General features: G+C 44.0%; 1 protein-coding gene across 2 annotated transcripts in view; it reads left to right on the top strand.

Moving 5' to 3' along the window:
- Window positions 1-24,497, top strand: part of CREBBP (CREB binding protein) — a 156,463-nt gene that overhangs the window by 111,012 nt on the left and 20,954 nt on the right. For both annotated transcript variants that reach the window (XM_003269219.4, XM_012497415.2), the window contains 7 exons: window positions 884-1,063; window positions 2,312-2,501; window positions 11,145-11,263; window positions 12,059-12,298; window positions 12,731-12,819; window positions 18,257-18,337; window positions 20,390-20,446. In XM_003269219.4, the coding sequence (XP_003269267.1) occupies window positions 884-1,063; window positions 2,312-2,501; window positions 11,145-11,263; window positions 12,059-12,298; window positions 12,731-12,819; window positions 18,257-18,337; window positions 20,390-20,446 (956 nt within the window). The remainder of the gene's footprint in view (window positions 1-883; window positions 1,064-2,311; window positions 2,502-11,144; window positions 11,264-12,058; window positions 12,299-12,730; window positions 12,820-18,256; window positions 18,338-20,389; window positions 20,447-24,497) is intronic.

The following is a 24,497-nucleotide window of genomic DNA, read 5'->3' on the forward strand; positions in this document are numbered from 1 at the left end:
GCGAGACATGTTCATCTTTTGTTTGTTTACTTAAAACTCCATTGAGGCTGGGCGCAGTGGTTCACGCCTGTAATCCCACCACTTTGGGAGGCTGAGGCGGGCAGATCACCGGAGGTCAGGAGTTCGAGACCAGCCTGGCCAAAATTGTGAAACCTTGTCTCTACAAAAATACAAAAATAAGCCGGGCATGGTGGCAGGTGCCTGTATTCCCAGCTACTCGAGAGGCTGAGACGGGAGAATCGCTTGAGGCTGGGAGGCAGAAATTGTATTGAGCTGAGATTGCACCGTTGTACTACAGCCTAGGTGACAGAGTGAGACTCCGTCTCAAAAAAAAAAAAAAAAAAAAAAAAAAAAAAAAATTCCATCGAGTAAGAATTTGCAAATTAGGAATTCTTTTAGTGGTTCCTTCTTGTAATGTTCATTTACTCCACCAGCACCCGTGTTCCTACCATTCACACAGGCTGGGTGACACTCTCTCTTTGGGTAGGCACTTGATTTCCCTTCCTTCAGATGTGCTTAGACATTCATAATTCAGCCTTTTACCATACACGTTAACCACCGTATTGAAGGGAATTAATTTCAAAATACGAGATTTCATGATTTAGCTAGAAAACTTCGAGAAAATAATTTTATGTCAAAGTTTGAAAAGCTCTGCTGTTTCCTTTGCCTTCGTGGCAAGACCTGAGTTGTGCCTCTGACTGCTGTTACCTCCCTCTAGAACTCATTCCTACTTTAACCTCTGTTCTTCGGTTTCACTGAAGGGCACCTGCTGGATCAGTATTGAGAAATGTTAACGGGAAATTGTAGGTTGCATGAGCAGCATAGTTGAAGATCACTTATGTTGCCTTGCTTACTGAAGTCAGTGCTTTCGGTTTTTTCACAGCTTTCCCAGGCAGCAGCCAGCATTGATAACAGGGTCCCTACCCCCTCCTCGGTGGCTAGCACAGAAACCAATTCGCAGCAGCCAGGACCTGACGTACCTGTGCTGGAAATGAAGACGGAGACCCAGACAGAGGACACTGAGCCCGATCCTGGTGAATCCAAAGGGGAGCCCAGGTCTGAGGTGGGTGCCGCTCCCTAGGAATGCATTGATGACTGTGTATCGCAACTTCACCCAGGTGTCCTCGGGCGAGGCTTGGAGCCTGCCCTGGGTATCCCTGACTTAGAATATTCTGTTTGAATGTGGGTTCATCGTTCAGTGTGTAGGAAATTGACTTAAAACAGGTTGGTTTTTCATTTTTAAATATGAGGGGTGGGTTTATTTTGCCTGAAATGAAGAATACTGGCTTATATTTGAAATATCAGAATCATCCAACAGTCTTTTATTTTATGTTCTCCATTCATTTCTAGTTCTGCAGAGGTAGACTACAGAAGGGGTGGTGGATTCATTTACTAATTAACCTATGGCAGAAGCTGAAAACTGGCAGACCGTGGGCTGGATCCACCCTGTAAATGTGTTTGGCCCACACAATACCTTAAAAATCAGGAAATTGCAAATAAAACTCTAGATTTCTGGCTTTTCTTGAAAAATGAGATGCTTTCAGCATTGTGCCTGCATCCCTGTATGACAGCAGTCTGGTTGTGAGCACCAACTGTGGCGGGCTCTCCAGTTAGCCACAGTCCCCATTGCTCCTCCCTGTCTCATACCACACCTCCTGCCTCTCAGAAGGACTTTTGGTCCCTGCCCCAACTTTCAAGGAGATTTTTATTCCAAATTAGAAATGTCTGTATGTGAAAAATCTGAGTATGTGCAATTTTTAAAGCACTTTTACATGTAAAAACTTTTAAATTGGGCTGGGAGCTGTGGCTCACGCCTGTAATCCCAGCACTTTGGGAGGCCGAGCAGGTGGATCACTTGGGGTTAGGAGTTCGAGACCAGCCTGGCCAACATGATGAAACCCCACATCTACCAAAAATATAAAAAATTAGCCGAGTGCAGTGGCACGCACCTGTAATGCCAGCTACTTGGGAGGCTGAGGCAGGAGAATTGCTGGAACCCAGGAGGGGGAGGTTGCAGTGAGCCAAGATCTTGCCACTGCACTGCAGCCTGGGTGTCAGACTCTGTCTCAAGGGAAAAAAAAAAAAACACTTTTAAATTTAGGACCATAATTGCACTGACTCTGTTGAAGCGACTTAATGAACACCAAGTGCTTTATTTCTTCTTCCGGAAGAGAAGAGGAATCATAAATGCAACTCTGACTAGAGGAAGGTTTTAAGAAACCTGTTTTAGGCTTGTAAGAGTCTTCCAGTGAGGTTGCGGTAACATAAAGGTGTTTGATATTCATATGTTATCTGTAATGTTTTTCTCAAGATGATGGAGGAGGATTTGCAAGGAGCTTCCCAAGTTAAAGAAGAAACAGACACAGCAGAGCAGAAATCAGTACCAATGGAAGTGGATGAAAAGAAACCTGAAGTGAAAGTAGAAGTTAAAGAGGAAGAAGAGAGTAGCACTAACGGCACAGCCTCTCAGTCAACATCTCCTTCGCAGCCACGCAAAAAAAGTAGGCCATTTATTCATTACCTTATTAAACCATGCTGCTTTTCCACGGTGTTAGGATTCCACGTGGAGGATTAAAACCTAGAGTAGAAACATAATTCTATCTGCCCTTTTACCTTTCTTGCCTGCCATTCCCCAGACATTCCCCTGCAGAAACACTGAGGCTGAGCAGGACCCCAGCCCTGTGCCTGTGAGGCTCATGGTAGGAGTGAGAGATGAGCTGCAGCTCCAAGGGCACCCAGTCTGCAGAGCAGTCTTCTGATGGTGTTGGCAGGGGCCGGGTTGAAATGTGTCTGGGTGCTTGAGCGGGTTAAGGAGCTTGGCTTTACTCATAAAAGTATAAAGAACCAGTGACGTATGTGTGAGTAGGAGAGTAACCAAAAAAGCCATAATTTAAGGAAAATGATGATTATGACAGTACAGGGTGACCTGGAGGCAGCAGGTTTCTGCCAGTGCAGTGAGGAAGCTGAGAATGCAGAGTGAGGGGCAGGGTGGTGCCTAGGGACCCCATGTAGTGAGACATGGGGGAGGGGTAGGTTAGGCAGCTTTGGGGTCTGAGATGTGTGGAGTAAGCCTGCCTCACAGTGGAAGTTGGATGGAATCCATTTGAGATGTAACCAAAGTAAAGAGATAACAGGGTATCAGAAAATTGTCAAGTGAACCTTAGAAATGGGAGATGGGACTCAGAAAGTCCAAGGCTGCAGATGACACTTTTGGGAAAGTTTGCAGAGAAATGTTAGAGACTGAGACCATGTCACTCTGCAGCTGGAAGGGAGTACAGTGAATCTCAGGGCTCTTTATACTTTTAGAAATTGAGGGCCCCAAAGAGTTGTTGTTTGTGTGGATTATCTATCATTGCTTACTCTATTGGAAACTAAAATTGAGAAATTTGAGTACAGTGGCTCACACCTGTAATCCCAGCACTTTGGGAGGCTGAGATGGGAGGTTTGCTTGATGCTGGGAGTTTAAAACCAGCCTGAGCAACATAGCAAGACTCCATCTCTATAAAACTAAAATAAAACTAGCTAAGTGTGGTGGTGCATGCCTGTCATTCTAGCTACTAGAGAAGCGGAAGCGGCAGGATTGCCTGAGCCTAGGAGTTTGAGACTGTAGTGAGCCCGGATCACGTCACTGCACTCTAGCCTGGGAAACAAAAGTGAGATTATTGTCTCAAAAGAGAAAAATTTTTAAATATTTAGTTCATTTAAAATAGTCTGTTACATGGTACCCACAGAAAACATTTATGCCTCTGCATTTACTGTGTTGTGATTGGTTATTTTGGTTGAAGTGTATGAAGAAAATCCTGTAGTTGGTAAAGGGAAGTATTTTCATAGCCCTTTCAGCTGATTGTGGATATTCTTTGATCCTATACCAAAATTCAACCAGTGAAAGTTTCTTAAAGGTTAGTTGCGACATAGAGCCAGAATCTATAGCACTGGATTTTTCGTACTCTGTGACATTAGAATCCATTGATCCATCTTGTACTTGGAATGGATCTTTTGTGCTTGCATGATTTTTTTTTCAATTGACACTTAAGTTCTGCAGATTTTCCATATGTTGACATATTTCACTATACAGTGTCAAAAAAAAAAAATCACATTTGTTAATACCACCATCAGTCTCTTCAAACAAGTCTTACCAACTTTGAAAAGCAGGGTGTGCATTGTGGCTCACACCCGTAATCTCAGCATTTTGGGAGGCTGAGGGGGAAGGATTGCTTGAGCCCAGGAATTCAGGGTCTATGATTGCACCACTGCACTCTAGCCTGGAGCTCAGGAGTTCGAGACCAGCTAGGCAACATGGCGAAACCTAATCTCTATTAAAAAAAAATTAGCTGGGCACGGTAGTGCATGCCTGTAGCTGCAGCTACTCGAGAGGTTGAGGTGGGAGAATCACCTGAGCCTGGGAGGTCAAAGATGCACTGAGCCATAATCATGTCACTGTACTCCAGCCTAAGTGACACAGTGAGGCCCTGTCTCAAAAAATAATACTAATAATAAATTTTGAGAAGCTGTCAAGCCCATGTACAAGTTTTCCAAAACATTTGATTTTTTTATGAAAGCCCAAATTTTATCATTGGCAACAAATACTGTCAGTTGTCCTTGAAGTAACTGGCCCTCTTTGTTCGTTTCTGAGAAAATGTCTGACATATAACCAGAGCTTAGTAACTATAGCTTATCTCTCAGTCATTCTTGAAAGTTTTAATGTGTTCCATGAGGGCAAGCAGCTACTTCAGCTGTAAATTCCAACACTTGCACAAGTACTGCCTCCTAATGTGGCCACTGTGCATATACAGCACACATCTTTTATTCTGTGTGATGAGATACACAGAAAGTTTCATCACACAGAATAAAAGACATGTACCAGGAGGCCAGACGCGGTGGCTCATGCCTGTAATCCCAGCGCTTTCGGAGGCCAAGGCAGGCGGATCATGAGGTCAGCAGATCGAGACCATCCTGGCTGATACGGTGAAACCCCGTCTCTACTAAACAAAATACAAAAAATTATCCGGGCGTGGTGGCGGGCGCCTGTCGTCCCAGCTGCTCGGGAGGCGGAGGCAGGAGAATGGTGTGAACCCAGGAGGCGGAGCTTGTAGTGAGCGGAGATATTGCACTCCAGCCTGGGAGACAGAGCGAGACGTCATCTCAAAAAAAAAAAAAAAAAAAAAAAACATGTACCAAAGGCTTAAGATTTAATACAAGGAATACTTTTTACTACCTCATCAAGAATATTTTTTCAGCCAGGTGTGGTGGCTCATATCTGTAATCTCAGCACTTTGGAAGGCCAAAGTGGGAGGATCACTTGAAGCCAGGAGTTCAAGACCAGCCTGGGCAACATAGTAAGACCCTGTCTCTACAAAAAAATTAAACATTAGCCAAGTGTGGTGGTGCATGCCTGTAGTCCTGGCTACTTAGGAGGCTGAGGCAGCAGGATCACTTGAGCACAGGGGTCCAAGGCTCCAGCAAGCTGTGATGCCACTGTTGGACTCCAGCCTGGACAACAGAGCAAGGCCCTATCTCAAAAATAAATAAATAAATTAAGAAATAAGTGGGCACAGAGGCTCCCACCTATAATCCCAGCACTTTGGGAGGAGAACACAGGAGGATCACTTATGGCCAGGAGTTCAAGACCAGCTTGGGCAACGTAGTGAGACCCTGTCTCTACAAAACAATTTAAAAATTAGCCAGGTGTGGTGGTGCACCTGTGGTCCCAGTGGCTCAGGAAGCTGAGGTGGGAGGATTGCTTGAGCCCAGGGGGTTGAGGCTTTAGTGAACCGTGATTGTGCCAGTGCATTCTAGCCTGGATGAGAGAGTGAGACCCTGTCTCAAAAATAAAGAATATTTTTTCTTGGCAGGGAGCAGTGGCTCATGCCTATAATCCAAGGACTTTGGGAGGCTAAGGCAGGAGGAATACTTGAGGCCAGGAGTTCAAGCCAGCCTGGGTAACATAGCAAGAACCCATCTCTACCCAAAAAAAAGAAAAATTTAAACAAACTTTCTTAAGCATGGCTGGTATTTTTTTTCTTGTGACTGTACAGCAGCAGCATTGTGTGATAACAGTAGAGTTTGGTGATGTTGGCTTTCTTTTCCTTTGTTTTTGCTTTTTAGCCGGGTGTGGCAGCATGTGCCTGTAGTCCCAGCTACTCGGGAGGCTGAGGCAGGAGAATCACTTGAACCCAGGAAGTGGAGGTTGCAGTGAGCTGAGATTACACCACTGCACTCCAGCCTGGGCAACAGAGTGAGACTCCTTCTTAAAAAAAAAAAAAAAGATTGCTTTTTTCCCATCTGTGCAGATGTCCAACATAGTGCAAAAGGCAAATGATAATTTAGTGTTATAAAAATTGTTTCAGGCCGGGCGCAGTGGCTCACATCTGTAATCCCAAGACTTTGGGAGGCTGAGGTGGGTGGATCACCTGAGGTCAGGAGTTCCAGACCAGCCTGGCCAACATCGCGAAACCCCATCTCTACTAAAAATACAAAAGTTAATCAGACCTGGTGGCTCATGCCTGTAATCCCAGCTACTCAGGAGGCTGAGGCAGAAGAATCACTTGAACCCGGGAGGCGGTGGAGGTTGCAGTGAGCTGAGATTGTGCCATTGCACTCCAGCCTGGGCAACAAGAGAGAAACTTCGTCTCAAAACAAAATTGTTTCAAGCTGGGCTTTGGGGTTCACACCTGCAATTCCAGCACTTTTGGAGGCTGGGGTGGGAAGATCACTTGAGGCCCAGAGTTCAAGACCAGCCTGGGCAACATGGTGAGACCCTGTCTCTATAGAAAAAAAATAAACAAGTAGCTGGTTATGGTGGTGCATGCTTATAGTCCTCACTACTCATGAGGCTGAATTAGGAGGGTTGCTTGAGCCTAGGAGGTCAAGTTTGCATGCAGTGGGCTGTGATTACTGCACTGCAGAAGACCTTGTCTCAAAAAAAAAAAAAAATTGGTTTCAGTTTTGGTGAAATAATTTTCATCTTACAGCACATAGAAGGGCCTAGGGCAGTGCTATAACTTGAGCACCTAAAATGTGACCAGGGTGGCCAGGCGTGGTGGCTCACGCCTATAATTCCAGCACTTTGGGAAGCCAAGACATGCGGATCACGAGGTCAGGAGATCGAGATCATCCTGGCTAATATGGTGAAACCCCATCTCTACTAAAAATACAAAAAATTAGCTGGCCATGGTGGCAGGCGCCTGTAGTCCCAGCTACTCGGGAGGCTGAGGCAGGAGAATGGCGTGAACCCGGGAGGCGGAGCTTGCAGTGAGCCGAGATCACGCCACTGCACTCCAGCCTGGGCGACAAAGCGAGACTCCGTCTGAAAAAAAAAAAAAAAAAAAAAATGTGACCAGGGTGACCCAGGAACTGAATTTTTTATTTTTTTGTGATATTATTCATTTGGTGAAATTTCAGTAGTCACAGGGGCTGGGGACTGCGATATGAGACAGCAGCCTCCAAGGGCTTGAGAGCCGCGTTTTTGGGAGATGCTGGTACGCTGCACAGCCCTGCTGCGTGGAGCAGGTCCTCGGGCCAGAGGAGGGGAGCGGCGCGGTTCACATACACTCTTGTCTTCACTTCTGCGCATATGGGATCTTCTTACAGAAAGGTGCTGGTGAAGACAGGAGTTTGAAAATGCTCTCCTCGGCAGGGCACGGTGGCTCACGCCTATGATCCCAGCACTTTGGGGGCCGAGATTGCACCACTGCACTCCAGCCTGGGTGACAGAGCGAGACTCCGTCTCAAAAAAAAAAAAAAGAAAATGCTCTCCTCAGCACGGAATTTGAATAGTTATTTAATGAATGAATAAATGATTAACCAAAGTGACACTTGTTTCAGGCCCTGTCACTCCCAATTACCGCTGGGGCGGTGACAGGGTCTGCAGGCCTTCTCCGTGGAGAGGCCCAGTGGTCCACCCTGTGGGCTTTGTGCATCCTGAGGCCTCTGTTACCGCTCCTCAGTGCTGCCACTGTGGCGCGGAGGCAGCCACAGATCCTGTATAAACGAATGAGCATAGCTATGTGCCAATAAAGCTGTATTTTTGGAGACTAACACTTGAATTTTGTGTGATTTTCACATGTCATGAAATGGTATTCTTTTCTTTTTTTTCTGCCAAACATTAAAGAATGTGAAATCCATTGTTAGCTCTTGGGCCATACAGAAAAGCAAGCAGCTGGCCACATTTGGCCTCTTGGTCATAATTTGCCAGCCCCTCATTTAGAGAAATCAAAAGGCTGTTCGTTACATAATTGTTTTCTCATAAAGAGTTATTCAAAGACTACCAAATGCTGCTTCGTCTCTGCATAAAACAGTAGAAAGGAGTTAGTGGGAAGCAAGGATGTGTGTTTCTGATGCTTCTAAAGGGCACATCTGCACCCTAGACCAGGCCTTTGCACCTTCAAGTGCTGGGGAGTGTGTGCATGGGGAGTGCTGCATCGGGGTTTTTACCTGGCTGCCCAGACCTCAGGCCGCTGTCTGAGGTCTGAAGCAGCCAGGTGCCCTGGAGAGGAGGCAGTGTCTGCGGAGGTTGGTCAAGAGTCTGGATCCTGGGCTCTGATGAGAATGAGCCCTGAGGCATGTTCTTGGTGTGCCTTTTTCATCTCTAAAGTGAGCCTGTTAAACACATGCGTTTTTCCTTCCAACTTTTAACTTTTGTCCTTCACCAGTTAGGAATCAGATGGCGCTTTTCAGAATCTGTCAAGTTAGACCATCCCCACCCCACACAAAATTGATGGCAGGTCCATGTACCTGATGCTTGCCACTTCCCAACTGGAACTTTAAATGTTTACCATATTTTAATCTGATTTTCAAATTACAGTTTACCGCTTATCTGTTGTAAGAAATCTTTTCAGCTGGGCATGGTGGCTCACACCTGTAATCCCAGCACTTTGGGAGGCTGAGGCGAGCAGATCACATCAGCTGAGGTCAGGAGTTCGAGACCAGCCTGGCCAACATGGATAAACCCAGTCTCTACTAAAAATACAAAATTAGCTGGGTGTGGTGGTGCATGCCTGTAATCCGAACTACTGGGAAGGCTGAGGCAGGAGAATCGCTTGAACCCGGGAGGCGGAGATTGCAGTGAGCCAAGATCACACCATTGCATTCCAGCCTAGGCAACAAGAGCGAAACTCCGTCTCAAAAAAAAAAAAAAAATCTTTTCAATATACAAAAAACAGACCAGGCCCAGTGGCTCACACCTATAAAGTTATTGCTTTGAGAGGCTGAGGCAGGAGAATCACTTGAGGCCGAGAGTTCAATACCAGCCTGGGCAACATAGTGATACCACAAGATCACTTGAACCCAGGAGTTTGTGGCTGCAGTGCCTATGATGGCGCCACCACATTGCCCTCCAGCCTAGGTGATGGAGCAAGACTCTGTCTCTAAAAATATAAAATGAGATGGGCATGATGGCTGGGCACAGTGGCTCATGCCTGTGATCCCAACACTTTGGAAGGCCAGGGCGGGTGGATCATTTGAGGTTAGGAGTTCGAGACCAGCCTGGCCAACATGATGAAATCCCATCTCTACTAAAAATACAAAAATCAGCTGGGCGTGGTGGTGGGCACCTGTAATTCCAGCTACTCGGGAGGCCGAGGCAGGAGAATCGCTTGAACCCAGGAGGCAGAGGTTGCTGTGAGCCGCGATCGTACCACTGCACTCCAGCCTGGGTGACAGAGCAAGACTGTCTCAAAAAAAAAAAAAAAAAAAAAACCTGGGCACGATAGCTTAGTGCCCGTAATCTCAGCACTTTGGAAGGCTGAGGCAGGGGGAACGCTTGAGCTCAGGAGTTTGAGACCAGCTTGGACAACGTAGTGAGACTTCATCTCCACAGAAAATTTAAAAATGAGTCAGGCATGGTAGCACACACCTGTAGTCGTACTTACTCCTGAGGCTGAGGCAGGAGGATGGCTTGAGCCTGGGAGGTTGAAGCTGCAGCGTGCCGAGATGATGCCAGTGTCCCCCAACCTGAGCAACAGAGTGAGACCTTGTCTCAAAAATAATAATTAAATTAAAAATTAAAGAACACAAGGAAAAAAATATGTATCACTTACAAGCTAAGGCATCAGAATGCCTAAGACATCTTTGCCTCCAATTTCTTCTCTGTGTGAGTGAACATAAGCCAGGTGGGGTCATGACACGCTGACTGCTGACTGGCCGGCCTCCCACACCGAACAGCTTCCCCGGCACCTGTTGCCATACTCGTTGAGGGTTTGTATGAATGTACCATCTTGAATGTATTTGGCAACCAGTATTTTATGTTTGTATTAGTGACAACAGAAAGTGTAGTAGGCAGTAAGGTGGCTGAGGGGTTGGAGAAATTGGCATTAGTAAACGTGGGAGTAAGCAATATGGAACTTTTTATAAAAATGCTTTATTTTGTAGCTCTATTACTGTTTATGAGATTCAAAACCGTTTGTCTCCAGTGGCCTGAATTTAATTTAGCCAAGGATTAAAAAAACTTTCCTCAGAGGATCTTTTAAGGTCCCTTCCAATGAAATGGTCCTTTTTTTTTTTTCTTTCTTTTTTTTTTTTTTTTTTTTTTTGAGACAGAGTTTTGCTCTTGTTGCCCAGGCTGGAGTGCAGTGGAGTGCAGTCTTGGCTCACTACAGCCTCCATCTCCCCGGGTCAAGCGATTTTCCTGTCTCAGCCTCTCAAGTAGCGGGGCTTATAGGCACCCCGACACACACCAGGCTAATTTTGTGTTTAGTAGAGACGAGGTTTCACTACGTTGGTCAGGCTGGTCCTGAACTCCTGACCTCTGGTGATCCACCCGCATCAGTCTCCCAAAGTGCTGGGATTACATGTGTGAGCCACCAGGCCCAGCCTGAAATGGCTTTATTTGCCACCCAGTTTGATGAATGAGACAGATTTGGGAGTTAGCTTTGCTTTCTTTTTCAGCAAGTTTTTACTGTTGGAAACCTTTCATGGAAGAAGCAAACTTCTCAGTGTTGTATTTTGCCTCACAAGCTGAACGCAGTTCTGACACTAGTGCATTTTCAGAAGCTTTAGTCCTTAACGGTGATGGACGACAGCCCCTTGAGTGCCTTAGGAACATCGTGGCTGGGACATCACAGCAGCCAGGATTCCGTTCTAAATGTGAGGTAGGAGGGATCTGAGCACCTTTTACAAAGTGTCTTTTCTTGATGTTTTCTCTGCAGTCTTTAAACCAGAGGAATTACGCCAGGCCCTCATGCCAACCCTAGAAGCACTGTATCGACAGGACCCAGAGTCATTACCTTTCCGGCAGCCTGTAGATCCCCAGCTCCTCGGAATTCCAGTAAGTTAATTCATAAAAATAGATTATAACTTTGCCAGTGTGACTTCTGACTGTCCATTGTTTTATCTCTTGAAATTAGATAAAATAATCCCACTGCCTTGAAGATGGTTCTAATATAAAAAACTGTTGCCTGTTAACAGTTATCAATGAAAGTGTTAATTTTGTTTGATTTCACCTGTTCATGAAGCCCTGGTCCTTGGAGGGTTGCACTGAAGCAAGGGAAGCACATGCCCCTGAGACTTCACTTTATATTTGGGGCCTTGTGTCACTTCTGTCTGAAAGAATTTGTGAACATGAACTGTAAAAAAATATTTGGGCTTCTCTCTTCTATATTCCTGGATAGCCTTGCAAAGGCCATGGGGTCCCAGCCGATTCTATGTAGCAGTCATTACTAGCTTTGTGTTTATATTTGTCTTGGAATTTTGTTTTGCCTTCTAGGATCAAGAGTGAATATCTAGAAATACACACTGTTTGATAAACTTGTTCACTATTTTAATTCAGTGGATTAAAGATCTATTTTTAAAATTTTTTGTTAGAAGTATCTTTTAACAATTTTTCTTTACTTTGCCTTTGAAGTATTATAATGTGATCATACCTGAAAATACTAATTACACTTTTAGTGAGTAAAATCAGTTGCGTCAGAGGTTATTTTCTTTTCATTTCCCATTTCTTACTGTTGGGAATGGAAGTTATTTTGGTACTTTCTGTTTCTATTATTTTAAAACAAAGCTGCCAGATAAGACTGGCATTTGGATATTGGGGGATTCCCTATACTGAGACCATTATTTTTTTAAGGACTATTTTGACATTGTAAAGAATCCGATGGACCTCTCCACCATCAAGCGGAAGCTGGACACAGGGCAATACCAAGAGCCCTGGCAGTACGTGGATGACGTCTGGCTCATGTTCAACAATGCCTGGCTCTATAATCGCAAGACATCACGAGTCTATAAGTTTTGTAGTAAGCTTGCAGAGGTCTTTGAGCAGGAAATTGACCCTGTCATGCAGTCCCTTGGATATTGCTGTGGACGCAAGGTACAGTTTTAAGTTTTTCTGGAAAGTGAATTTTCCTGGTTAATCCAGCCACAGGGATGTTATACTAATATGAGACCATGCCGGTGTACTGGGAGTGCGTATGTGCAGTCTGCTGTCTGGTGACACAGTTGATGCCTGAAGTGATGTGATGGGTGATCAGAGCTGGGTGTACAGGCGCTTACTGAGGGAGGCCATGGGGAAGCGTTTCTGGCTGCCCCTCTCTGCCTGTGGTACCTTTCTGTAGTAAATGTCTCTTAGAGCCAGTTCTATCACATGCTATCCCAAAATGTGTTTAAAGCTACTAAAATTGTTAGAAAACTATCTAATATACTAACAGAAATAATTTGCTAGTCTGTATAGTAGACTAGAACATTATAGGACAGTAAATGGAATGTATTTTTATATAAAAGTATTTCTCCTTTATTTTTGCAGTATGAGTTTTCCCCACAGACTTTGTGCTGCTATGGGAAGCAGCTGTGTACCATTCCTCGCGATGCTGCCTACTACAGCTATCAGAATAGGTAAGCGTCAAGCAGCATCCTGCATTATGTCTTAGGGCAAGGCACGTTCATCTGGTTATAGTCTGTGTACATTATTTCTTTCCTGAAGTTCCAATAAAAAGTGGCCGAATTTCAGGCCGGGTGTGGTGGCTCATGCCTGTAATCCCAGCACTTTGGGAGGCTGAGGTGGGAGGATCGCTTGAGCCCAGGAGTTACGTTATCAGCCTTGGCAACATAGCGAGACCTCATCTCTATTTGAAAAAAAAAAAAAAGAAAGTGGCTCGGTTTCAGTGTCTTGTTAGTCACTTAGGCCCATGGCCTCTTAGTTAGTTATAAAGCATACTTTTACAATGTAAAAACTGTAACCTCAGAGCCAAGTCTTGCCATACTACTTGGATTAGGTACATTATTTCTTCAGCCATGCCTGTTCTAAAACGCAGCCCTAGAAACAAGCGTCTGAAGTTGAGAGTAACTCTGATAAAGGTTGGCCTGCCTTTTTCAAGATGTTCATAGGGTAGAAAATGTGGATTTTACTATTCTGCCTGCAAATATTTGCTGGGTAATTTGGCCTGATCAGTCTCATGGAAAGACTTGCACGAGTGCTACTTCCTTTAAGGCAGGGGAAAAGGATCCATGATCTTTATTTTTAAATTTTACACTAGCAGCACGATACAAAATGAGATCTGGTGTTTTAACTGAGTTCAAGAATCACCCTCCTATTATGAGATGGCCATTTCAGAGTTTTGTGAGTAGTGGATCTGCTTAAGAAATACTTGCCATTCTTTTGGAATAGGAAGATGGCTAAAGAATAGATCTCCTGTCTTAAAATAGATGCAGAGTGAAAATAGTATTTTTTGTTGTGGTTTCCCACAAAATACAGCTTGCGTAGTTTTGGGGTTGTTTGAGAAGTCAGCTTATCTGTACCGCAGCGTGTAAGTGTCCGTGTGCAGCTACAGTGTGAGCGCACCATGCGTGGAGGCACAGGGCAGGAATCTTGCTCAAACTGTGACGTTGCCTCCATTTTATGAGCCAGCAGCTGGATTCTCTGTGGCCGAGATAGAGCTTTGTGCCTGTTCTTTGTCTTTAGGTTCAAATATTAAGTGTCAACACTGGGGTTTGGCGTTTTTTATTATTTCACTCTTGTTTGGTCGTAGTAATTATGTCCTATACTTCAAAGAAGACAGAACGCTTTTTGTTATTTGTTCACAGGCCTAAAAATTTTGGAATTTTATGGTTATGTGTTTTAATTCTTTAATGTTTTAAAAAAAATCCATATTCAAGATAAGTAATAACTCCCATCAAAATGTTTTTAAAAAAATCCTTTTGACACAAAAATGTCTCAAAAAAAGGTTCCTAAGCCTTTTCTATTAGGAATAAGCCTGGCCTGCTTATTCCTAATACTGTTCAATGTAGTGAAACACTGGTGCAAGGGGGAAGGACAGACCCTAAACTGCATCCCTGCTGGAAGTGCAGCGTGTGCAATTGTCCTGCTGAAAATAGTTTAACATTCAGAGTCTGATTTCCATCTCAACTTCCCCTTTATCAATAGAAATATTTTATGATCAAGTTTAAAATGATACCATAGCCCCTATCTAATGGGATCTCTCCCATAGTGACTTGCTGCTCTTTTGGAAGTTCTGGCCACTTCTTTTATGCTTTTAGCCCCATGACCTTCAGCAGACCCCATGATGTATTAATGTATTAAGCTTAGCCTTGTCTGTGATACAGACAATAGCGTATTCCTTCGAAGCCTAATTTTGTCAAGTCCTCAATGATGAAATAATGAATAGGAATGCACTTTAAAAACCATTTGTGCCAAGGAAAATAAAGTTAATGATATCTTAAGAGAAAGGTTAATATTAACTATACCCAGAAAAATGCCACGCCTGCTACGTTGCCCAACACAGTTTTGGTCTAGAAGCAAGGTAGATTGTTTACCACTGTCTGTAAAGTGTTGTGGGGCCTGTTCCTGGGTCCGTTGGTACCCTGCCTTTGCTGATTTGCACAGATTTTGGTCTTTTACATTGAGAGCAATTAAAGTTAAATGGAACTGGTAGGATCAAAGAGTCACTGATGGCATGTAAACACAGGATTATCTTGAAAGTTCTGAAACGTCTAATTTTATTTCTGTATAGAACTTTATTTTTACTAAACAAAAGTAATGTATTTTTAAGAGTGGAAATGCAAATAAAGGAGTTCCATTTTATTAGTGATAATTTTTAAAGTGTAGGCGTAGCGATCCTTGGCTGATCACAGGCATGCTCTCTAACAGCGTATCTGAGTAGGTTAGCATGTTAGAATCCTAAGAAAGCAGTGGCCTGATTCTGTAACAAATACTTAAACTGCTTATGTTTTTATTTTCAACTTTGACTGTTTATGAACACTGCAAGTGTTCTTATGAATAATTGTCTGGGCACTTGTAGTCCTAAACTGGGCACTTAGAACAATAAAAAATCCTACAGATCATTTAAACAAGTGAAACCCTAATATGTAAGCAAGCGTATGGTTACATTTTCACTTGTTTTCATACTTTGCAAATTTGAAAGTAACTCATGTTGGAAAAACTGTTCTTTGGCTTTCCCAGTTAGTATCTATAGATAATATAAATATTATCTATAGATATCCCAGTAATATGTACTGATACGGTACTTAAAACAATCTGCATTTGAAAACTTAGTCCATATATTAAATTACCCTTACAGATAAACCGTGCAGTTACATTGTACTAACTTTAGCAACCCTGAAATGCGTTATCACTGGATTATGTGAAGTATTTCTCCTTTGCAATTCCATATTCATCAAGCTGCTTCCTTCACACCAGGCAAAATGTCATCTAGGCGCTTAAGTTGAAAAGTGAATTTCTAAATCTTTATGTGTTTCCAGGGAGAACAAAGTGTGGACTAGGTAAGAAGGTAGGGGCACTCTGGCAATAACATCTATTACTCATTGACTGCCAGGGTTGCTTTAGCTGATTTTACTAGTTGAGGGTGACTACTCCCTTTTCTGTGTGCTGTCTTCCTCTCTCAGAACAGTAATAAAGTGAAGCCACGGGCCCCTCTTCCTCCCCTTCTTAAACATGAACAGGCTAAATTGTCCATTTCTCCAGCAGTTTTGGGGCAGACAAGGAGTCTGTTGACATGCCTCCCTGGTTCTGATACTGGTATTTTCCAGGGTGGGAGTCAATCATACAGGTAGAGCCTCAGTTTCCCAGCCACTGCATGGGCTGCCATTCCACCACCAGTGCCTCCCTCTGTGTCACTTTCCTCGGTGGGAAAAGATGGGTTTATGGTTCTTGTTTCCTGGGTGTTGCTGGGCTTGCTGTCCTTAAATAAAAGCAAAGGATTTCTCCAGGATTTTAAAACCATCTAGACTCACCTGTGATGATGGTGGGAGTTTCATTTCAGAATATCTTGAATGGTCCCTTCTAGTTGGCCATAGTGCCGCGTGTTTGATTGTATCATGAATGGAGCACTCAATTCGGAGTTTTACTTATAAAAGGGAAGTATTGGGGATTGAAGGAATGTCTTTTTTGTGTATTGTTTTGGTTGCCACTGAATTGGTGTATAGTTTCTGTACTTTAATTCCTTCTTGCCAGTGATGACCATACCCTCCTGCACACGGAAGTTCTTCTCCATACAGGATTTTAGGATATTTACAAAATAGTGAATGGCCAGAATATTGCTATAGTTCATTCAGGGGAAAAAAAAAATACATATTTAAAGAAAAATATTAATCTGCCTGTTCCCTGTCAGAGTGTTAAATTCTGACATAATTTATTAATTGAGTTAGTGCCAAATAAATTAGTCCCAGCAAGAAACCTTCATTAATCCAGTGAATCTGTCATGTTCCTCATCAACCAAACACAAAAAATTGGCTCATCTTGAGATGTGCATGCACTGAAGTTGTATGCTTTAAAATTTGCTGTATGTGTGTGGTTAGTGAAATACAACAGACAAAATGCTCAATGTATTGAATTAAGATTAGATTTGGGACTTGTGGGGGACCTGTCCTAGTGGTAGTGAACTGGCCACACAGTGGCCCACACCTCAGTCTTCTGTAGCCGTGTGAGTGCGCAAGTGAGTGAGACTGCAGCTGCTGCGTCCCATTATGCACTTGGTGGTTCAGCCTGGCGCTTGAGTCCTGTCGCACTGTTTTTAATACTAATCCTTCCTGGCATCTTGTAGACATAGTTTTGAGCACTAAACTGCATTCGTGCTGCCATCACTACCTGACACTCATTCTTCTCGCTTGTGTGATCCACCTCTACCCGCTTGTTTATTCTTACGGTATTCTTGTGTACTCATCTTGTTTTATGCAGCATCAGCCTGCGTTTCTGTTGATTTCTCATTTATGTCCTTTCCAAACATTTAGTAGTTTTTATTTTAATTGTTTGTATTTGATAGCTTGAGCCCAGGCTCTATATTGTCTTACAAGAAATTGGGGTGATGGATAATTTCTCAAATGCAGATTGTTCTTTAAAGATTAACTTTAAATTCACTTAACTTGGATTGCCCCCAAGTCAGAACAGTCATTCGCTAAGTCTTTCAGATTGATGAATGATTGGTCCCAGTACCAAAAATGTCGAATCAAAGCTTAGAATTGAATTTTCAAAGATTGTTCATGGATTTACATATATTGTATTTCTTATACAATATATCACATTGCTTATTACCCTGTATATTCATATTGATAAATGGGTGGAAAGTCTTTGACCCTGACTGCATTTATGTTAAATGTTTGTCTAGAATATGGATTTGGTTTCATTTGTATTGTAACACAATTAAGTGAATGATTAACATGAAAAAAAAACAGGAAAAAATTAAAATCAGTTCTGGGTGCTCAGCATTTTCATACATTTAAAGATCTGGCTTAATACCAGAAATAAAATCTCTGAATTGCTGTCAAGCATAAATTTTCCATTTTGAAAAATAAAGCTATTTCAGTTTAAATTGCTTTTTTAAGGCCTTTTGTCAGACTGTTTTGTTCAAGTAAATTTTTCCATCTCAAACCCTGGAGTTATATTTGACTTTCTCTGAGTAAGAACAAAATTCAGATTCCTAAATTTGGGCTCCATGCAATTCTAGTATTAACAACTCCTTGAAAACATTTGCCTCTTGGAGCCGGACCGAGCCTGTCGTTGTTAGTGATGATGGCCTGTGATGTGTGCAATGAGACCGAATGCTAATCAATGCTTTGCCTTGGCTTTCTGCTCTGTGTTGTCTTGGTGTCTGCGTCTTACCTCTGTGTCTGTGCTATTTGTTCCCTTCCCTGTTCTCTAATCCTGCCTTTCCCCACCTGCCCCCTGTTCCTTTCATTGTCCTCACTGACCCATCAATCAACCAACAACGCCCCCCCTTCGTCGTGGTGCTCTGCCCTGCTCTGATTGGTGGCTTCGTTGCTTGGGTGGCTGTGTGTTATGATGGACCAGTTCACCCAAGTATGGCCTTCTTGCTGACAGGTATCATTTCTGTGAGAAGTGTTTCACAGAGATCCAGGGCGAGAATGTGACCCTGGGTGACGACCCTTCACAGCCCCAGACGTAAGTACCATCCTGTCATTTTTTCTGGGGTGAGGGAGGGTGACCTTAAATTGCTTTTTCCTCTTACCAATGACTATAAAGGAAGTACCAGTGCCATTTTGACTTTCATGCAATGTTTTTTGGTTTTTTGTTTTTGAGACAGGTTCTCATTCTGTCACCTGGGTGGTGTGCAGTGGCACTATCTCGACTCACTGCAGCCTTGACCTCTTGGGTTCAAGCGATCCTCTTTTCTCAGCCTCTCAAGTAGCTGGGATTACAGGTGCCCGCCACCATACCCAGCTAATTTTTTTGTATTTTTTGTACAGACGAGGTCTTGCCATGTTGCCTAGGCTACTCTCAAACTCCTAGACTGAAGCACAATCCACCTGCCTGGGGCTTCCAAAGTGATGGGATTACAGTCTGTTGTGTTGTGGGGTTTGCTTCATATTAACTATGCTCACATTTAATTTGAATATGTGTATACATAGACATTTACACTGAAAAATGTGTTTTGGCTGAACCACAGTGCCCCCTCTGCCTTTATCATTCAAGGCGGTGGTACTGTGGCCTGCCACTGGAGACCACTGGTCTCTCTTGACCTTGATCTGTCTTTTTTTCTGAAATAATTGCTTTTTCCTAGTGGTTGTCAACTTCCATTTTGGGGAATTATAAATTTTCTTTATTTTAATTTTTTTTTTTTGAAATAGGGTCTCACTGTTGTTACCGAGGCTGGTCTCGAACTCTTGCCTCAAGCAGTCCTCCTGCCTTGGCCTTCCAAAGTGCTGGGGCCATCATGCCCGACCATGTAAATTTTCAGTTACACCTGAGAAACCAGGTAGCCCCATTTACAGAACTGGCAGTAGCAAAAAATGAGTTTGGTGTACATGCCCTGCCCTTTACATTTAGTTTATCTCAACTTAAACCTCCATCCTTTCAGTTGCTGAACTCTAATGCAGATTAATGGATTCCAGTGTTCTCCAACCCCATTTTTTAGCCTAAAGTCTAAATGTGTCTCCTGCCCTCACTAGTGCTTTACCTATTGTTTACCAGCTCCAAAGTGGACGGGTATGACTTTGTTAGTTCATTCCTGCACAGGGTTAAACTTGTATTTCCAGTGTTTGTTTTCCGGTAGTTACCTTTGAGTGATAGAATGGCCACTGTGTGGCAAGAAAAAGCAAATGCACAAATTGTGTTATCAACTCATTTCTATGCTCAAATACCTAAAAACCTGCCAGCCACCCACCACATCTGCCCGGGTCTCTACCGTTCCCTCTTTTCATCAGACTGAGTTCCCCAGTCTTCCATGATTCCTACCACCCTACCCACAGTGTGACTTCCCCCAACAGAAAGGAAGGCTTTGCCGCAGGAGCAGTTTCCAGCAGTGTAGGCACTTATGCTCTACCATTTTCTTTGTTCACATGCAGAAAAAACCTAACTTGTAAGACAAACAAACCAAAGTGACTGAAATTCTACATTTTCAATTTATTTCCCTTGTCATCCTAATGCTGTTTAGTTGTGTGATTAATAATTGGATTGTTGCCTGAGCAACATAGTGAGACCCCCATCTCTACAAAAAATAAAAAAAAAACTTAACAGGGCGTGGTGGTTTGTACCTGTAGTCCAAGCTACTCAGAACCGGGGTGAGTTTGAGTTCAGCCTTGGCAACATAATGAGACCCCCATCTCCACAAAAAATCAAAAAATTAGCCAGTCATGGTGGTGCATGCCTATAGTCCCAGCTACCCAGGAGGATCACTTGAGCCTAGGAGGTTAAGGCTGCAGTGAGCCATGATGGCGCCACTGCACTCCAGCCTGGGCAACAGAGCAAGACCCTGTCTCTGAAAAAAAAGAAAGAAAAGAAATGATAGTGGAATATGTGGAAAAATACATTGCAGTGTTCTGTGAAATTAAGTTTTCTGTTCATTCTGTTATTACATGTAATTGAGATTTTAAGGGGCCATGATGTCTTTTTGTTTGAAGAACTAGTTAAAAAGTAACATTCCAGAGACCCTATAGTTTATACTCAACAGATAAATTTTAGTTAATAAAACATGTTTTCTTATTTTAAAACAAGGACAATTTCAAAGGATCAGTTTGAAAAGAAGAAAAATGATACCTTAGACCCCGAACCGTAAGTATATAGCTATTTCTTTTCTACTTTTAGTTTTGGTTTGAAATCGGTAAAGTTACTCCTTATGGAGTGGGTTGTGGGTAAAAACATTGGAAATATGTTGCCGTAAGTGGAATTTCTGGTGTGAGGTTATCTTTTAGATATAGATTCTTTTTAAACTTAAATAAAATACGTATGTCTCTGTAACATGTTCTCTAGTTACTGGATTTTAACAGTGATAAGATTAAATGGATGTTTTAGTTCTATGAGAACCTCTCTAATAATTTGGTCATGGGTGTCTTTAAGAAGCCATTTAGCATGAATCTTTAGAGACCAAAGGTAGGATTATTTGGTGGGATAGTACTAGTAGTATCGTTTAAAGGGAAATAGCAGAAAGAAAACCTCTTGGAAACTGCTGTCTCAAACAATGTAAAGCTTGGCACATGTTCTTGCCATTGTTAAGCACTTTTTTTTATTTTGTTTTTGTTTTGTTTTGTTTTTTTGAGACTGAGTCTCGCTCTGTCCCCCAGGCTGGAGTGCAGTGGCACGATCTCCGCTCACTGCAGGCTCTGCCTCCTGGGTTCACACCATTCTCCTGCCTCAGCCTCCCGAGTAGCTGGGACTACAGGCGCCTACCACCACGCCTGGCTAATTTTTTGTATTTTTAGTAGAGACGGGGTTTCACCGTGTTAGCCAGGATGGTCTCGATCTCCTGACCTTGTTATCTGCCCGTCTGGGCCTCCCTAAGTGCTGGGATTACAGGCGTGAGCCACTGCGCCCGGCCCTGTTGAGCACTTTTCTACAGTGATGAGTGAGAGTGCTGCATTTGCTAACCTTGCTTCATAACAGCCCCTAAAGAGACTTCAGAGTTTCTTCAGTGTGGTAGCCTCTTCCCAGGTCCCCAGTGTAAAGTTCTGAGGGCACTCTAAATTGGCATGGCGATACTGTCTATTTTTTGTCCCCACGGTGAGCACAGGCTCCAGGAGCGTTGGCTACTTGAGAAATGTGGGCTGTGACTCAGCCAAGGCAAGAAACAGATCCTGCCCTCCCTATCCTGACCCTCTCCAGGGAAGCCAGTGGCTAGAGTGGCAAACACAGATTTCTACCCAGGCCACCTCTGGAAACCTAGCTTGACTTTTGGCAGGTTACTTCATCTCTACCAGCACCTGGTACACAGACAGGACGATGATGTGAAATCCTAGAGCTGTAGTCTTGGCAAGATGCCAGGGCAGAGCGCCCACCCCTCTCATGACCATCGGATTGTTTTTCCTGACTTTCCACCTTTCTTTTCACATTGTATCTTTCTCTCCTTGGCTTTATAGTTTCATTATGATTTATATCTACTTTTCTTTCCTTTTTTTTTCCCCCTGAGACAAGTCTTGCTCTGTCCCCCAGGCTGGAATGCAGTGGCACAATCTCGGCTCACTGCAACCTCCACCTCCCAGATTCAAGCAATTCTCTGCCTTGGCCTCCCGAGTGGCTGGGATTACAGGTGCCCGCCACCATGCCTGGCTAATTTATGTATTTATTTATTTTTTTTTTAATTTTTTTTTTTGTTTGTTTTTGAGATGGAGTTTCACTCTTGTTGCCCAGGCTGGAGTGCAGTGGCACAATCTCAGCTCACTGCAACCTCCGTCTCCCGGGCTCAAGCGATTCTCCTGCCTCAGCCTCCCGAGTAGCTGGGATTACAGGCATGTGCCACCATACCTGGCTAATATTTTTGTAATTTTAGTAGAGACAGGGTTTCACCATGTTAGCCAGGATGTCTCGATCTCCTGACCTCGTGATCCACCCGCCTCGGCCTCTCAAAGTGCTGGGATTACAGGTGTGAGCCACTGCGCCCGGCCTGTATTTTTAGTAGAGACGAGGTTTCACCATCTTGACCAGGCTGGTCTTGAACTCTTGACCTTGTGATCCACCTACCTGAGCCTCCCAAAGTGCTGGGATTACAGGCGTGAGCCACCGTGCCTGGCCGATTTATATCTACTTTTCAACTTCAAGATATATTACATTCAAGTAGTAGGTGCCAGGCAGAGGGAACACATGGATGAGTGAAAGAGTCTCCTTCCTGCTGGTTGTAATCTAGAGAGACAGCTGGGTAATGGCACAGGCTGCCACAGGAGACAGTACAAGTGAGTCCCAGACAGAAGGGGCCCCGCCTGGGCAGAGTGGCATCACCACAGTTGGGCCTGGTTTCCTGGACAAGTTGACACTTATGTCGAAACTGCAGAGCATTCTAGAAACAAAGGCATGAAAGAACACAGGTTGCTCAATAAAACTACAAGGCCCCTAGAGCGAGTGGTTGGTAGGCAGAGGTTAACTTCATGAAGGGCCATTACACTGTCTCTTGATATTTAGACTTTATCCTATAATGTGTTGAGGAGGTTTTGAAGAATAGCATTGGTTCTAGTGTAAGAGGGTCATCTTTGGTCTATGAGGTGAACTGATCAGAAGAGGAAAAGATGTTGTTAGAGATTAGTTAAGAGACACAAAGCAGGAGAAGGCAAGAAACTGAAACCCCATTTAAAGCAAGAGCTTTTGGAGCTGGGCAGGGGGGCTTGCTGGGGGACTGAGGGAAGGGGAGCTACCTAGTTGGCCAATAATAATTGGAAGTGGGAGAAAGAGGGAAATTCAAAATGGATGTCATGGAGTCTGGAATATGCAGTGTTTTGTTTGTTTGGATTTTGTTTGTTGTTTTTGAAACAGGGTCTTGCTGTGTCACCCAGGCTGGAGTGCAGTGGTGCAGTCATAGCTCACTGCAGCCACAACCTTCCAGACTCAAGCAGTCCTCCCAGCTCAGCCTCCTAAGTAACTGGGACTACAGGCACACGCCACCATGCCCAGCTAATTTTTGAATTTTTTGTAGAGACGGGGTCTCTATATTTTACCCAGGCTGGTCGCAAACTCCCAGTAAAGCAATCCTTCCACCTCAGCCTCTCCACATGCTAGGATTACAGGTGTGAGCCACTGCCCCTGTCCCCAGTGTAGTTTTGGGGGGCACTCCTTTCCCCTGACATGGGAGGGAAGAGTTGAGAGCAGGGGACCTTTGGAGACGGCACAGGAATTGAGGAAGTTCCTGGCCCCAACCTTTGAAATTCTTAGCGTAGGGGATGAGCTCACTGGCTGAGTTTTCAAAGACAGGGCTTGTGGAGGATAAGCACTGGAGGAAAGGAGTGCAGATTCAGAGCAGCTGCCATGTGGAAGGGAGAGGGAACCAGACAGAGCAGGGCTGTCAGAGAGTGCCATAGGACCATGAACGGGTGCCGCCATTTTTGTGTGTGTTTTTTTCCACAGTTTTTGTGCGTGTGTCTTTTCTTTACCTCCAGCAGACTGGGCAGAGAAGCCAAATGAGGGTAGACCCATGGCTGAGGGCTTGCATAGCACGTGCAATGGACAGATTAAGGGGACAAGGGCAGGGGCACACTGTAGAGGAGCCGTAGCTCAGAGCTCAGGAGCACACAGGGAGTCACATTACTCACCACTCCCTTCAGCCCCTCCTCGGAGGTATGCATTGTGTTGGCAGCAAGGGAGGGAGCTGACAAAAACCCAAGGTCTTGCCCTCAAGGCATCTTGGCATTTAAGATTCCTGGGTTGAGGCAGTTCCTGGAGGTGACGGAGTCCTGGTGGGCCGTGGTTGTGGGCTGCCATAGAACAGTGTGGAGGATACGTGGGGAACGGGTGGTCCATCCTCTCGCTTCACCAGTGTTTACTTGAATAAACCCTTGTCAACTTGCCAGTAGGCCTGACACATTCCACCGTTTGTAACTGACTCAGAACTGGTGTTTTTGTGCCTCACGCCTAGTGTGGCTGCTCTGAACTGGCCATGTTTCCCATTAGTATCCTAAACAATTCTAGACTTAAGAGCACATGTTTAGAACTCTAAAAGTATTGTTCTCTATTTTTTAAGTCAGTTTAGGCATGTGAAATCACCTAGAGAAGGCATTGCTCTTGAAAATGTGTAGCAGTGTCAGAAATACCGGCCTGTGAAATACGTATTTGTCACAGCAATTTTTAAAAATAAAGTTTCCTTTCTGGTTGCAAAGGGAGATTGGGAGAAAAGAGGAATGAAGCG

Source organism: Nomascus leucogenys, chromosome 18, assembly GCF_006542625.1.
Source record: "Nomascus leucogenys isolate Asia chromosome 18, Asia_NLE_v1, whole genome shotgun sequence".
Lineage (NCBI taxonomy): Eukaryota > Metazoa > Chordata > Mammalia > Primates > Hylobatidae > Nomascus > Nomascus leucogenys.